The sequence below is a fragment of the Electrophorus electricus genome, chromosome 25 (assembly GCF_013358815.1).
Source record: "Electrophorus electricus isolate fEleEle1 chromosome 25, fEleEle1.pri, whole genome shotgun sequence".
Taxonomy (NCBI): domain Eukaryota; kingdom Metazoa; phylum Chordata; class Actinopteri; order Gymnotiformes; family Gymnotidae; genus Electrophorus; species Electrophorus electricus.
The window spans coordinates 3,368,500-3,385,135 of NC_049559.1; the positions used below are offsets into that span (position 1 = coordinate 3,368,500).

The 16,636-nt window shown below is 39.4% G+C and overlaps 3 protein-coding genes across 6 annotated transcripts in view; 1 reads left to right on the forward strand and 2 right to left on the reverse strand.

The window, feature by feature from the left end:
* Positions 1 to 885, reverse strand: part of ccnt2a (cyclin T2a) — an 8,194-nt gene extending 7,309 nt beyond the window's left edge. For all 4 annotated transcript variants that reach the window (XR_003410627.1, XM_027010046.2, XM_027010048.2 and 1 more), the window contains exon 1: positions 716 to 885. Coding sequence is in view for 3 of the 4 variants with exons in the window: in XM_027010046.2 (XP_026865847.2) it covers positions 716 to 873 (158 nt within the window). In the remaining variant the exon portion in view is untranslated. The remainder of the gene's footprint in view (positions 1 to 715) is intronic.
* Positions 886 to 3,339: 2,454 nt separating this feature from the next.
* acmsd (aminocarboxymuconate semialdehyde decarboxylase) lies at positions 3,340 to 8,995 on the reverse strand. The gene is made up of 10 exons (XM_027010051.2): positions 8,820 to 8,995; positions 7,563 to 7,607; positions 5,873 to 5,969; positions 5,706 to 5,755; positions 5,372 to 5,608; positions 4,785 to 4,878; positions 4,286 to 4,381; positions 4,014 to 4,186; positions 3,736 to 3,834; positions 3,340 to 3,587 (listed from the first exon to the last, which is right to left on the reverse strand). The coding sequence occupies exons 1-10, from the start codon at positions 8,874 to 8,876 to the stop codon at positions 3,525 to 3,527; spliced, it is 1,011 nt and encodes a 336-aa protein (XP_026865852.2). The 5' UTR covers positions 8,877 to 8,995; the 3' UTR covers positions 3,340 to 3,524.
* Positions 8,996 to 10,304: 1,309 nt separating this feature from the next.
* tmem163a (transmembrane protein 163a) overlaps positions 10,305 to 16,636 on the forward strand; it is a 35,555-nt gene continuing 29,223 nt past the window's right edge. The window contains exons 1-2 of the mRNA XM_027010042.2: positions 10,305 to 10,587; positions 12,619 to 12,738. Coding sequence (XP_026865843.2) covers positions 10,404 to 10,587; positions 12,619 to 12,738 — 304 coding nt within the window. The 5' untranslated portion in view covers positions 10,305 to 10,403. The remainder of the gene's footprint in view (positions 10,588 to 12,618; positions 12,739 to 16,636) is intronic.

Sequence of the window (16,636 nt, forward strand, 5' to 3'; positions counted from 1 at the left end):
GTGAGCACGAATCTGTTTCCCAAAAAGGGTAAATGTGGCTAACGCTTAGTCAGCTGCTTACCTGGGGTTACCTAACTTCAACCACAATTTGCTATGACATTATTTCTGTTGCCGATGTGCACGACCAGTTCAAGTGTGGTCGAATACTGTTACTATACACCCTGGTGGCAAAACACATAAGATAGATAGCAGTAAGTATTAATTAAGTATATACCATGAAAGCCCTGTGCGTGGAAATTATACGAACAGTCAAAGAAAGGGAGCCAGCTAACCTAAGAGACTAGCCCAGCAGTCTGTTACAAAAGCTCTGACGAATTAGATGTCCACCAACTAACACAGGCCGACATTAGCTACGCCACTAAAGCCAATAGTTGTTACAAGTCAAAATCTAGCCACAAACCCCGCTGTTTTAACATCCGAGCAAGGCTGGAAATTGGCGGCTAGGTTATCCAATTACTAGCACAGTTAGGGAGGTTGTGTAGCTGGTTAGGTACCAATGACTAAAACTGCAGCCAACGTGTTTATCAGGAGTCTCCAGCAGGGTAAATGGCCACAGCACAATCGCATGCGCAGCGCCGAGACCACATTTATAAAGCAGACATTTATAAAGCAGACGTGACTAGCTAAGCAGACATACGCGAGAGAAACTGTGGCCTACAGCACCGCCATGTCTGTCCATCCTCCATCGACTAGCCACTGGCTTCTGGAAGGATACACGTTCAGCCTCTGTCCCATGTCCTGAATGAGATTTGCAGCCTGTTGTCGATAAGACAACTCCCTGTCCGGCTCTACTCCGCATCGGCGTGACGGCGTCGTTTCCAGCTGCTCCCGGGTAAAAAACCACTTCATCGACGATCCCCGGTGCGCCGCCATTGCACTCCAGCAGTCGTCCAGAAACGCAATGAACGTAATGTCGTAAGCACGCACAGATGGACGCGTTTGCTTATACGTCATCCGGTGAGCGATGTCCGAGAAGGGAACTGTAGTTTTTTTCACTGAGATTCGCGATAGCAGATGGTATAAAATATTTATTTCTCTCTCTTCTATTTACTTTACACCGTTTTAAATAGCTGCCATGGAAAGACCTTTGAATGTATGGATATTTAATACTTACCATTTAGGTGTATCACAATCCACAGTTCAGAAAAACAAAATACAGACCACTACACGGGAAAAAACAAATAGGCGATTTGATAAACTAGCCTAGTTTCTAAAGACACAAATGCTCAAGCTGGAACTGCAATATTACTTTTGCTATCAGGTAAAATGGATACATAGTGCTGTCAACCTCCCCTACTGATTAAATGGAAGATACTGATTGGAGTGTGTTTGAGAATGCAATCAGCAACCTGAATGATCACACGGATATTGTGACATCTATTATCAGTTTCCATGAGGACAGTTTTATTCACACAAGCACTCAGACAAAATACAATAATGACAAGCCCTGGTTTCATGGAAACTCAAACACCTTCATCTGGCCAAAGAAAGGGTATACAGATGTAGGACAGAGCCATAGACAATCAGGCATGGAACACTTTAAATTAAGAAACAGAAACAGCCAATGAACAGGAGGTACTCCAGTAAGATGAGCAGTAAGCAGTCAGACAAGGACCAATCAACTGGAGAAACCTGAAATACATCACCAGCTGCATTAAGCCATGCTCCCAGACAATGGGTAATCATCAACTGCCTGATGAGCTTAATTCCTTATTCAAACCACAGCAGAGCCATTAGCACCTCTTCCCCCAACTCTGACTGCCATCCAGTCAGCCACTCATCCTACTCTGAAGATTTATGAAGAGCATCTGTGTGGACTCTTCCGGAGACAGTAGGTTAGGAAGGCATCAGATGTGATTCACCTTCCTGACTGACCAACATGCACCTATCTTCACATAGATCTTCAACAGATCATCGGAGCTGTGTGAGTACCTGTCTGTTTCCCATGCCCAAAAATAACAACCTTTAAAGGAACTAAATTACTTTAGACCCATCCCCTCTGTGGTCATGAAATCCTTTGAGATATTAGTATTAGCACACCTGAAGGACAATAAAACCCCACGTTGAACGCATTTCCATTTGCATATTGGGCCAAAAGGTTCATGTTTGATGGAGTGAACATGAGAAAGAGATATATATATACAGTAGAACAGAGGTACAGAATACCACTGCTGACTGCCACACCATCAACGCCAGCGATGGGTGTGGACTAGGATACTGCCAGGCAGCTCAAACCTAGACAGGAAACACCCAAGGACCTATGCGAGAGTTCTGTTCTTGGACTACAGCTCAGCATTCAATGCCATCATCCTATAACTGCTCCAAAATAAACTCACCCAACTCAGCGTGTCTGAGAAAATTACTCAGACAGTTAGTACTGCCCCCCCCCCCCCCCCCCAAGGATGTGCTTTCCCGAGTGCTCTACTCCTTACACTAATAACTGCTCATCCATGACATTACAGTCATTAATCTCATCCAAGATGGTGATGGATCTGCTTACAGAAGTGTGGTTGAACTCTGGAGCAGTTACAGCAACCTGGACCTGAATGTGAACAAAAGATGATGGGCTCAGTGGTTAAGGTGCTTGATTTGTAATCAGAAGGTTGCTGATTCAAGCCCCACCAATGCCAAGTTGTCACTATTGTTCTCTTGAGCAATGCCATTAATCCTCAATTGCTGAAGTGGTACTTGATCATAATTGTAAACTACTTTGGATAAAAGCTTCATCTTAATTTACATAAATGTAGGTTATTCATTAGAAAAGTGTGTGTGATGGAAAGTACTTCAAGTCTACAAATACAAGAGATTTGAAGTTAGACACCATCACAAAGAAAGCCCAGTAAAGGATATACTTCCTGTGTTAGCTGAAGAAATTCAACCACCTCAGCAGCTGGTTCTACACAGCCATCACTGAGTCTGTCATCACCTCCTCCATCACAATGACATACACCCTGCTCCGCCAAACATGGCATACACAGACTACAGCTCATCATCAGGGCTGCAGAAACTGGTGCACCATGATTGATCCAGAACCAGGAAGCGTGCAGAGAAAATAATTATGTCAACCATTACCTTGTCTATCACCTGTTCCAGCTAAGCCCAACACTTCAGCTCCTTACCTCTTGCCATCACACTCATAAACAATTACAGCACATAAACACTACTGTTCTACCTCACACACATATACTGAACAGATATATTTTATTTTATTGTATTCTATTTTTATTCTATTCATTGCATTGCTCCCTGACCCTAACCCTACCCTGTACTCAAATACGTTTTATTCAACAAATGTATAATGTAAATGTTATGTAAATGTGTACATGAAAGGGTGTGTGTGTGGACATGTGGATGTGTTAAAGACATGAGCTGATTTTTTTTTTTAATATGCAACATCTTTTCAAAAACACATGTTCATAAAGTTATTTAATTGAAAGGGTAAAAGTAGTAAAATCCCACTTTTGTTTTTTTGTTCTGACCACATGTAATTTTTACATGAAATAGGCAACAGATTTTCTACCATGTCACTCAAACTGTTCCCTCTGAAGGCCTAAAAATTCAAGAGCGTTTCTTGCCAGGAGTTTATCCTGGAAAAGAGGGGGGAAAACACAGTTTAGCAACACAAAACCTGGAGCATTACAATCCAAGTATATAGCAAGCATTTTGATATTTGGTCCATTGAAGGCTTCATATGGGTTTTCTAATAATTTCTATGAGCCTCATGATTGAAGTTACCTTTAGCATGTCATCAAATGTATCCATTGACTCTATCAATGTCCCTGGCTCCAGCTCTCCCAGTGGAAATGGGTAGTCTGTTCCCAACATCACCTTATCCTGTAGTAGTAGAGGACAGAGTGCATGTTGTAACAACAGACTGGCTTTCCTTTACTATTGCATGATATGTTAGAAAATAATTTTCCCTCTTAATATGCATGCATTGCAAAGAAAGGTGAAGTTAAATATTAGCCAAAAGTCAGATGATAAATAAAATATCTATAAAAAACCAATCCTACCTTTCCTATTACATCAATGAGTAACTGAAGTGCAAGGGGGTCATGGACCAGAGAATCCGTGTAAAAGGATCCTATATATTTACGTGGGTTATTCTTGTTGTCTGTAGCACACAGGTCTGGCCGCACCTTAAAACCATGCTCAATTCGTCCAACTGTATAGGGAAAAGCACCTCCTTAAATAGAATAATATGAAATGGTTTAATTCATATAGCAGTTATTACCACCAAAGTCCATTTTGGAGTAAGCATGTTTTTTCTTGTTTCATAACATACCTCCATGGGCAAAGCAGACCTTTAGCTTTGGATATCTCTCAAAAATACCCCCAAAGCTCATAGAACATATTGCCATTGTAGTTTCTGAGGGCATACCTATAGGTAATTAAAAAAAACAGACCAATCCAGGAGCGATGGACTTTTGACACTATAATGACTATAATTCAAAAATGAATAACTTCGGATCATTGGATAATCTTGTAGTATATATGAATGTATTATTGACAGATATTTTACTGAGGGATGAGTTTCTTAAGTAATTATTGCCACTTTCAATTTGATCACTCCTTCGAACAGGTAAGATGACCTCAGTACTTCAGCTGAGTTTCTGAACTAGCAAGGAAACAATTCTGCTCTCTCTTCTTTAGACTGAAATTAGAATAAATTTGCTTCAAAACATCAGTTCTTGGAAACATGTTGTATTCATTGAATTACATTGTATTGTCTTGTATTACCTTGTATTAGACTATTTTTGTTTCTTAATTAGTGAAATACTGACCAACGAGCCATGGCAACCAGTACTTGGCCATTCTGCCATCTGTTTGCATGTCCCATGGATGTACAAATATTGCACAATTTAATTCCTCAGCAGCCTGTATCACAGAACACAGAAACATTCTTTACAAATTAATCCTTACATTTCACCAGCAACAAGTATTAAAAGGTTACAGTAGCTGATGGTCAGTATCATTGTTCCTTGTTTTACTGCAGTGTCTCTCACTCTCAGTCCTGGGACTCAGACCCCATTCACTTTGCTTTTTAGCTAATTTCATTCAATAAGTCACATTCACCTCACTGGCCAATTGTGTATTATAATAAAAGTGTGATTTGAAATTAGGTGTAAAGTAATGCAAGAAAATGCGCAAAACAGTGCACCTCCTGCACTGGAACTGAGAACCACATATACACTGTCTGGGAAAAACCTGAAAAAACAATTCACAATTAACACCAGTTAATTGTATCTTTTCTAGATAGCTCCTCCCTGGCTAGAAGGTCTTTAGCTAGGCACCCTTTATAAAGATTGTATTCAATTACCAAAGGGACTTGAGCTCCAGCTCTCAGCCTTCATTCTAAACCTTGACTCACAGCATAGAAAGGGTAGAGATCAGGCGTGTTCAGGTCCCATGCGTTCACGTGAGAGCCGATCTGCACTCCAGGGAAGCCTAGCTCCCTCACGCAGCGTCTCATTTCCTGCACAGCCAGCCCAGGAGCCTGCATGGGTAGTGTGCCCAGGCCCACAAAGCGCTTGGGGTGGCACCGAACGGTTGCTGCCAGGTCATCATTCAGCATCCTACACAGGTCCAGCGTGTCGGCAGGCTTGGCCTGTTCAGGCATGGACAGTGATTGCATGGGGCATGGTGGTTAATTTGTTTGGTCAGAGGTAGGTTGGCAATTAACTGAAGAGACAGGTGCCTCTTACCCAGTAGCTGAACATAACAGGAACTGTAGAAAGTGCTTGTACTGTTACACCTGACAGAAAGACAATTAACCAGCAAATCACTAATATTACCACCAGGCACTAATAAATTATTAGTAGCACTAGCCATGTAGGTTAATAATGTAATGCATTTAATAAAGAGCCTTTACCGTGCTTATCCATGTCCCGAATCCGGGCTTCTGCATCCCAACAGTTCTCCTGAATGACACGGAACACTTTCCCATCCTTCATCATTTTGGCCTCTCCCTAGAATACATATATTTATGGCATCATACATGTGACTGCACAGTTAACAGCATGGCAATTTATACCAAATCCCACATAGGGTTATAGCGAAACTGACTTCGGCCAAAAAACTGGAAATGACCAGAATTTATAACGTTTAGGCTGTACTTTGTACTTATAACCACCAGAGGGCAGTTGACGGCACCCTACTCGACTGTAGTATGTGAGTGGGATTTAATTTCCAATAACACGCTATAAAATTAGTTCGAAATAAACATATTTATGGGCATAACACTGTACTAGACGTGACACTAGAAGCATAATTATATAATTAAAGAAAGACTATAAGTTACCAATTGTAATATACCAGTATGTGTTAATACATGCAATTTCCTAACTATATTAACTGCTTTCTATTAACAACTACTACTAGGTTTTAAAACAATTAAATAAAAATAAATACATTTGTAATTACAGTGTAATTATGTGTAATTTGTGAAAGCCCCCCCCCCCATGCCAAGTAAACTGTGCTGACACTGAGCATATTATCTCCCATATGAAAGGTCTGCCTGCATTTCAGAAAGGAGAATCAGTCCAAATGGAGATGTATCAGTAATTTTGTTACAGATGATTCCCAATGTGTGTGTGTGTGTGTGTGTGTGTGTGTGTGTGTGTGTGTGTGTGTGTGTGTGTGTGTGTGTGTGGAGGTGGAATTCTAATGATGGGCCATTTAATGAAAAAGTGGTTTGGAATTCAGCTGTAACTTTACCAAATTTCTTCACTGACACATCTCCATTTGGATGGTTTTCTTTTCTGACTTGTGGACAGACCTTCCATGGCAGAGATGATTCTGTTTCACTTACTTATTATAAGATCAGATGGCGGAAATAGTATCTTTCTGAGCCAGTTTCCTGAATGGTGCTGTCTGCCAGCTACATGCTGACTGTGAGCCAAGAAAGCCCAGAAGCTCAGTGCAAAGGTTAGGCCATCATTTAGTGACATCTCAGAGATACGAGACAAGGCTAACATGATGTAGTTGCTCTACAGAGATGTCCAGTAGTGGCATAACAGAGTCTAAAAGCTTTCCCTCACATGACATAGAATCACCATGCATCTAATTACCCAGCCTTTCAAGAGGTGAGCAGGGAACTGCTAGGGTAAGGTGCACGTCAAACTGCAGAGTGCTTCACCCATTCAACATCTGAATGGGACATTCCTTCTCCAGAGCATTGTGGGTAAATGGATGACCTTTCTGTCCCTTTGTCTTGTGCCATCATCTGGCCCAGTGGCATTTGTGGCAGGCTAGCTGTCCTCTCTCAGATCCTACTTTTCCTGTGTAGCCCACACATTCTCCACAGGGACTCCTGTGTGCGTGTTCTATTAGGAAGCCACACTGGGCAGGGCCAAAACATTGCCAGTCCAACTGCACAGGGAGCCTTCCGTCTTTCCCTCCTGATCAGGAGATCAACTTACTGCAATATGTTGCATGTGTGTGTATGTGTGTGTGTGTGTGTGTGTGTGTGTGTGTGTGTGTGAGAATTAAGGATGAAAATAAAGTCTCTGGCAAAAAAATAAAAATAAAATTGTTGTGTGTTAGCTATTATGTTGACTTACTTTACAGTGGTGGTGCAGCTGGACAAACCCATCATATCCATACCTCTAGAAATGTACAAGAAGCAAGGACATCAATTAATGAGATTTACAGTAAGGAAAGCATATATGACTTTACATTTTAGGGTTATGTACATCGATTTTTTAAAACAAAACTGTCCACTCTGAGAGAGCTAAACAAATGTAGCCAAAAACAGGCAAGACACATCTTACATTAATGTATGAGAATAAAAATAACTCAGTCTTTGACTTGACTTTCACAATATTCAGAGTTTTGATATTTGCCAAATTCATAATTCAACACGCTTACATTCCATGCACGGATATCTGTATAAATCACATTAAAAGAGAATCTAATCCTATAGGACTGCATGCTAACAGAACCGTTACAGATTACGAATACAGAGTAAGTTCTCATATCCAAAGGTCACTAGTGATAAGATGGACCCAAAGGTAAGATTTCTTCATGACTATTTTTATTCAAAACCTATGTCTAAATACTAAAGAATTGATTCATGGTATATGGACTCAGTAAAAGTTTGGCATCTAAGGAATTTTTTCTTTAAAATTTACAGGCTTTTAGTAAATATACAAGCCAACATGATAGCACACTGGTCAGAACTGTGCTATTTATTTATTTATTCATACATATTTATACATATATTAATTTATATATACTCATTAAAATAATCATTTTATGGAGCCAATGGATCCAAAGATTCTGATTCTTGGGTAAGTTGCTCTCCTGGCTTTTAAAATAAACTGAGTGATTATCTCCACAACACACACATGTGGGGAATCATTACTATTAAGTCTGCTCTGTTAATGCAAGCAAAAGAAACCAAAGTCCTGATTAATATTTTACCAGAGCACAGATTTAGAAGCACATTTGAGTTTGTTTCCTAGTGAGTTTGGTCTTACTGTGTGTTACTGTAGGTCAATGTTCCATTGAATATTACTTGCTTATGATTTGTAAAAGAAAATGGAAATTGCCTATTTTGTATTTCATAACAAAATGTGAAGTGCAAGAATACAAATATCCCTTTATATTTATAAAGGGATATCCCTGTATCCCTTTTAATTTTTGACTTTTGATTTTTCTGTCTTGTATGCCATGGTAGAATTTGCAGGCTTGTAAACATGCATGACACTAGATTTCATACAATAGCTAATTTAACCGTGCAAATAAGTACAGCTCACATTATTTAATGCCTTCCTTTATAATCTATTTACGGAATGTGGAGCTTTCCCGAACCCTACCTCTTTCAAATCTGGCCATTCCTTGGGCAAAATATGATTATGGATATCAATCTTCATTCTGAAGTAGTGGTACACAGCTGAAAACCTCTACAGTTTTTAGACCCTCTTTAGACCTAAATGCACCTATAAGAAGGAAAAGCAGTTGAGCCTAGTTAAATCATTCTCGCCTCCCTTGTCCTGACAGTGTCTAATAAAAGTTAACCTTCTTCCCATTTCTGTAGCCAGTCACGCTGACCAATCATGGAAAATAATGAGAACACCTCCCCATATCTTCTGGTGCCAAGGTTACAAGGTTTTGCATAAAACACGGTGCATAAAAACACTTGAATTGCAAAATAAGACCAGACATCTGTTCAAAAGTCATTAAAGAAATTAAAAATTCATAGAACCTTTGATTATCTAGTGATGATTATTGAAATGGTTAATTTCACAGCATAAGTATGTGAGCGCAAACACTGCCCCCTGTTGGTTATGTTATGCGATAGGGGAGCAGGTTCATTCATCAAAATTGGTTCCGATTTGCACTACTTAGTCTTATATTAGTATATTTGAATAATATACTGATATAAACATGAGATGCCCTTGCAGTGGTCTGTGCTGTGATTCGTGCTAGAATTTAACTTTGAAGGGTGAATGTTGCGCCGCTGCAACCACAAATTAGGAAGTAAAACCGCTGTTTCTCGTCCTAGAGATTTGCTGGCACGCAGGCTTGCTACTGCTGCAACGCTGCATGTGAGACTAAAAAACTAAAACAAAACATACTGCAGCAGACGTCCTGGGCAGACACACAATCAAATTAAATAATTCAAAGTGACTAGGAATTGACTTTCGTTACTTTACATCTGACACACACACACACACACACACACACTCACACACAAGCACACAAACAGACTATTAACTAAGCGTTCACATTTCCATCAGCAAGAAATCAAAAGGTTTTGGCTGGCAGCTGAAAAATATGTAGCCTATGAGAATACTGAAATACCGTATATCATGACTTTGAGATCCTACACACCTGGTTTAGTCTGTAATAATTTCGACACAACTGCTGTCGTTTTACAGGCCATTTACAGATAGCCTAATCTTAAATTAAATTCCCACACAATAACAAATCGAACAGATTACATCAACCAAATTTTTCAGTTTGTTTGTTTGTGTGTGTGTGTGTGTGTGTGGGGGGGGGGGGTGTCGTTAGTTTAATCTAGTATGTAGCGGTGCAGGTGAGATTATGCCCTGAAGAGTCTTTAGGCGGACATGTATTTTTTATGAACTACCGCTGTTTCAGTGCGAGCCAATGTTGCGTCCAATAATACGCTAATTTAGTCGAAACTAAGAAGTACACAACTTCAATTAGGCAGACATACACAAGTGAAATACATGCGCAGTCATTTGCGCGTTTGGGGTTCGGTTTGGGATACGCGTCGGTGGGTGTGGTGGAGGTCCTCTGCTGATGCCAGGCAGACTGCGTTTATCGCCGCATCTCTGACCCCTTCCACTCACCGCTGCCTGTTTCAGAGCGTTGGATGGCGGATACGCTTCTTAGGTCGGCGTGAGATTACTTTGAACGCTTCGTTTAACAATATGACGGACCTTTCGATTTCTTACCCTGTTCCGGAACCAGCTATTGTGGATCCCTCGGCAGTGAGGAACGGACAATGCACCGCTGCCCAGGATTCAAGCCTATCCAAAGTGGGTGGGCAGGACGACCCTTTCGATATGGACCGGGACCAGGAGATGAAAATTACAGATAGCGTAGAAGGACAAGGTACCCACAAGTAATATTTCCTACGCAATATTTATCAGATTACTTTCAGCAGCATTCGCTGTAAAGTAGTCTGATAACTGATAACTCAAAACAGATAAGGTCGTTTAGCGTTCCACTAGTCAAGGTAAATTACCCAGTTGAAGTGAAACAGAACAGAGCTCCGCATAGGTTTTCATTGGTACAAGTTTTCATAGGTGTAGGTTTTTATAGGTATGGGTTTTCAAGCTGCCACTTATCAAATGTGTGCATGGGATCAAGTTTCTTCGCTTTTTGAGATTCAAACAGACCGCGCTTAATGCTCTTTAACTGTATAGTTGACGTCAAATTCAACGAGTCGTTTGAACTTTATGAGCAAAACAAGCGAAGATAAATCCGAAATGAGCGTTTCTAATAGCTTGTCTGTAGACCCAAGGCGACTCTGCTGCGGCACTGTCACCGTTACTGGCACTCTAAGGCAGAACTAGAAGTGGCGTAAGAAAGCTATATACCTATCCACAGATGAACAATGTTAGCAATATCCAAGATGAATTCTGAAACAATATTTTTTTGTCATCGTAGCGACCAATGTCGAAATGCTGATTACACCTGTATATTACAGAATAATTCACGACGTCTATTGGAAAAAAGGCAATAAGTGTAGCCTATTCTTTAAACTTCAGACCTGTTGTTATCCTCTCTTTTACTATGTACCTTGAATTTTCTGATAGTTTTGCCTACACAGTGTGTGAATGATGCGTTATAGCTGCTTTCTACACTAACGTCATTTTCACCGTGCTATTATCTCATTGAACTTATAATTACATATAATTATAAATTAATACGCACGTTATTATTATACTGTTAGCCGCACTCAGAATGGACTGATAGGCTACTTACAGTCAGTACTCATTTATGCAGGGAGTTCAATTTAACCTTTCAAATAACTCAAGGCCATATTCTCATTTCCATATTTAGCCTTAGATATATTCATTTGCCCCAGCTAATGTATTTGAGTGTCTTCTCTAATGTAGTTCTGCAGGTCAAGAGGATGATAGAAATGATATTTAATATGTGATGCTGTTCCAAGTTGAGTTTTGAATTTTAGCATACAGTGAGAACTCCTGCTTATGCAGATGGAATGATTGGTTCTAGATCACCATCTCGTCTCACCATTCACCACAAGTTCACATCTGTATTCCTCTGCTTCACTAGCTGTGGGGCAGCATTGCTATATCTCACCTGAAAACAACCTCCACAATCGGTGCGTGGCACTGAGATCACGTCCACCCTGTTCCTCATTTCAAGGATGGACATAAAAAACCATGGAGGACAGGCGTGCTGCTGTGAACAGCGTGGCCAGTGTTCATTCAGGGGTGCAGTCCTTGAACAAGGATGAGGCTGTACTGGCTTAGCATGAACAACAAACAATGGATAGTCAACAGGTTCTTACAGACCAACTGGATAACTGGATTCATTGTTCCCTCTATTATAGACATGGAGTTGACTGCCAAAGCATCACTGGGAGGTTCATGTGGTATGACAAAAGGAGCATTGGTGAACTTTGTGTTGCTTTATGTTGTGCTGCAAAATGGCTTAAATAGTTGCAAGTCTTAGACTTGGGCTTGCATACCTAGGAAGTCCTACGATTTAGTAGATTCAGAATATACTCAACAAACGGAGTGTTCAACAGGCAGTTGACTAACAAGACCCATCCCCTGTGAATTACACAAACTGGGTCACAAGTGGAGCTAATTTTACCTTTATTAGAGGCAAACAAATTAGCGAATGCTAAAACTGCTGAAGGAGAGTAGCTAATTTAGTTCTGTTCATTCAGCATACCTATTAACATCCTGGCAATATGTCTAATTTCCTCTGCCTCTGGGTCGGATGTTCAGTCTGCTCTTAACAGTGGCTTGGCTCTTTCTTCTTCACTGCATATGGTCATGGAGGAGTGGATTGCTGAAATGTCCCTGTCATTTGCTTCAGTGATTAAGACAGAGTGATTGTTACCAATGACGTTTCAAGCAGCACTTTTGGTTTTCCATCCAACAGGTCTGTTGGAGAGCAGTATGCGTCTGAAGCCCCACGAAGCTCAGAGTTACAGGAAGAAGGCACTGTGGGTGTCATGGATCTCCATTGTGGTCACACTAATTCTGGCTGTGGCAGCATTCAGTAAGTTTCCAATTTAGTTGCTCAGTTTTCTTACGCCGCTTGCCAGTGAAGGGGTGAGCCACTCAGCTGGGATAGAGCTAGGTGATTTTCATTCTTTTTCATAGTGGGGAGAATAATTTATTTGAAGGTCCTGACTTAAGGATCCTAAAAACACTCATAACACAAACATGGCTACTCCATAAGATTTGCAAAGACATAAGAATATGTGTGTCATTAACAAGAGGAATAGCAGTGCTTGCTGTTATCTACATGAGTATAAATGTCATGCATGTATTATGATGTCCATTAGTTTGAACCTCATATACACTGTAAACAACAGGTGGGATGTACTATGGGATTTTCTATCAATGAAAAGTTGGTGAGGCAAGACAGTTTTGGCCATTCATTAGTTGGGAGTCACAGAAGAAATTGCTTATTGAAGTACAGGACAACATTAGTACCCCATTACCTTGTTAGTCAAATTAAATTATACATTGAACATGAAATCATTTAAACTAGAGATATGCACTGGTAGATGTCATAGATGAGAAAAGAATGTGAAGTATGTGCTTAGATTGAATGTTATGCAGTTCAATTTCTCAAGATTTTAGGACACTTGATATGTCTGAAGAAATATGATCACAATTTAGTGTTGGCAGTCTACATTCACAGGAGTGCACTTCACCTTGATGTAACTTTCCATGTCAAACTGCAAATGAATCCAGGCTTAAATTCAAGGGAGTTTATTAAATGCTATAATAGATTCTGACACATGTTGACTTATCCATTAATACCAACAGCACAGACCTTGAAGCCAATCTCATGACACCTCTGGATGGTCAGTAAGTTCACACCCCTCTTCTGTTCATGAAAACAAATCCTTAAGCCTCAGCAATCAACACCAATTCTTTCACTTCTTTTGACTGAAACACCAGATTTCATTCAAGCAGGATAAACAGCTGTGAAAAAGCTTAACCATAACATAAGGCAGATATGATCTATCTAAAACAATCTTTATGGAAAGACCTCTTCATTTTCGAGGACAAAAGGACCAGTTTTCAAGGATCAATCAGTGAACTGAACAAACAATAATTTCTATGTTAGGTATTGATATGTATTACAACTTATTAAACAGTAAACAAAAATTTAAAAAAGTAAGTGATAGTTAAGTGAGAAACTCTTCTATAATACAATGTAGTAAAATGGACTTGACTGCTAAAAGAATCTGCATATCAAGATCTCTGCATTTACCAGGCAAAATGAATCAACGATTGAACTAAACAAACAATCAATAATTTCCATTTTAGGTATTGATATTTATTATATGTTATTAAAACAATAAACATAAAATGAAAAATCTAAGAGATGGTTAAATGAGAAAGTCTTTTATAACAGTTTGATTCAATGGACTTTAAACAGCTTAATGAAACACCACCTGTGTTAGTTTTCTGTTGCTGTGCCAGCCCGGAACTGTGTTGAAACATCTGATAGATGTATTATATCTTTTGTCTGATCTCTATTGTTATGATTTTTATTTGGGTCCGTGGAGTTGTTAAATAGACCACACAAGACTGAAGGGAGATCTCGGTAGTTAGATTTGGTATTGAACCTCTTGATTGGCAGTGATCAGCACTTAGTAACTTTATTTGACTGAGGAAGCTGATAGGCTTAGTCAGAAAAGCTATTAATGGAAGCATTGCATTAATGTTGCAGTTATACCCGTATAATATTTGTCTCCACAGAAAACTGTTATTAAGCTTATGGATGACGTGTGGGTCTGCCCACTTTCTCATTTCTTTGATGTACCACCACTGATATATATGATTTCTTGCAACTTTCTGAAAAAACTAGGGCAGTTTTGCATGGATGGTTTCAACTGTGCCAAGTTTTCAAAAAAGGACTGTTTTCTCATGATATAATTTACATATTTAATTTTTGGCTGCACCTGCAAATAGAGGAAATGGAGAGAGAGAGAGTGAAAGAGAGAGAGCAAGAAAGAGAAGGACAGAGAGAATAGTGAGAGGAGTGAAAAGGGAAAAGAGATGAGGTGGCTTTTGGAACGGAAAGAACTGTCCCGTGAGACATGAGAAATAGAGTGGGTTTGGGACAAGATTATTTATCTGTTAGATACAGAAACAAGAGCATTTGGGTTTAAGGGAAGTGGAAGCACACTAACAGAGAGACAGATTTTCAGTTGTTGGGAATGAAGCTTAGGCCACACTGGAACATTATCTAATATGCAGTACACAAGGTACATTTATTCTCTTTTAATGCATATGAAATTGCACTGTTCACCAAAATATTAATAATGATCAAATGCAACATGGTAATTTGCAGTTTTAGCCAATGACCTATCAAATGGTTATGAAGGATATGACATGCTATTTAATATTGCTTGTAATTTTGACTGCAGGGTTTTGATGTTGATTTAAGGTTAACACAATAGCCATTCAATCTTCACAATTTCCTACACTTTGTTTATTTTTTGCATGATAATACTGTATCGTTTAACCACAACTGGTTATTACTGACATTATTACTGGATCAAATAACTGAACAGGTTACAGAAATGTTCCAAACTTAAGGCTTGTCTTTAATAATACAGTACAGTATAGTTAAAGGAAAGAAAATCCATAAACTCATGATCCAAACAATGCATAAAATTGCATAAAATAATAATATTGGTTTTGCAGAGATGTAGCTTGTTTTGATATAATTGATTGTCTTCACATATAGATTAAATGATGCAGAGTAATGTTTTGAAAGCCTAGTTTGGTTCCAGAAAGGATTGTTTGGCAGTGCTGAAACTCTCCATTGTTTTATCTACTGATATGGAGACTGATTCTGAAACATCCTCTTTCTGTTTGACAGGCTCATTGGGAATCTTAGAAGATGGTCTGGGATCAGTTTTTGAAATTGACAGAACTAAGAAGCAAATCAGCACATTTCTGATATGTTTTGTGGATACTAGATATGGTTTTTTATTTACATTTAAAAAAAAATTCCTGCACTCTTGTGAGACCTACAGGATAGAAACTGGCAGGTAGCTCATGCACATTTGGAATTGAATGTAAGTCTCAGTTCCTCTGTGTATACAATGAAAAATGGTTTGATTGAAAAGTTTTTGAGTATTGCAGATATTTGTAGTCATGGCTGAGGTACAAATATGTTGTAAATACACACAAATCTACTATACACATACTGTACGCATATTATACATTCTACATCTCATTAACTAGAATGATTTATGACAAACAAGATATAAAAAAAGTCTTAAAGGCATCTAATATAAGTGTTGTCAGATTAAAGGAGAAGTTCATTATTCCAGAGAGTAATCATGTATTTTATGACTCAAGAGTGTAAGTGCAGCAGTTTTCCTCCTGGGCTGTATTTGCAAGACCATGACTCATGTGTCCACAGGAAGCATGACCATCTCATGTGAAACATCACATCCAGCGCATTACTTACATAGTTTAACACATAACAACTTATCGTGCACCAGCAGTGACGACCACCACGTTGAACCAGGACATTGTTAAAATCCCATGATCTTTACGTCATGTGTACTGTCTCTTTTTGGGGAACTATGATTTGAAGACTAATGAAATAGCAGCAGAGCTGTGAAACATCTGCAGTAGTCAAATGTTCCCAGGGGATTGGGGCTTGTCTGTGACTCCTGACTGAATGCATTGAAAATGCTTAGTCATTCAACAGCCTTAATATTGCCCACAAGGCAAATGCAAGGGCTTGTGACTTCTCATACTTGGCAACAGTCTTGGGATGATGAGCACCAGGCTGTGTTCTCCTCTTATTCGTGACTTTCATTGGAGGAAGTCATATAATGGAAACTATCACATGATGTACTGTCATGCTGATGTCGTGACACTGACTTGATAAATTCAATCTTTATGGCTAGACA

What these genes read in the sequence shown, in the direction of transcription:
- acmsd (XM_027010051.2), bottom strand. Translation starts at nt 8,876, where the DNA reads ATGAAGATTGATATCCATAATCATATTTTGCCCAAGGAATGGCCAGAT. An exon ending in AATGGCCAGATTTGAAAGAG is followed by an intron (nt 7,608 to 8,819) that starts GTAGGGTTCGGG and finishes GTACATTTCTAG; the next exon opens with AGGTATGGATATGATGGGTT. An exon ending in AGCTGCACCACCACTGTAAA is followed by an intron (nt 5,970 to 7,562) that starts GTAAGTCAACAT and finishes TATGTATTCTAG; the next exon opens with GGAGAGGCCAAAATGATGAA.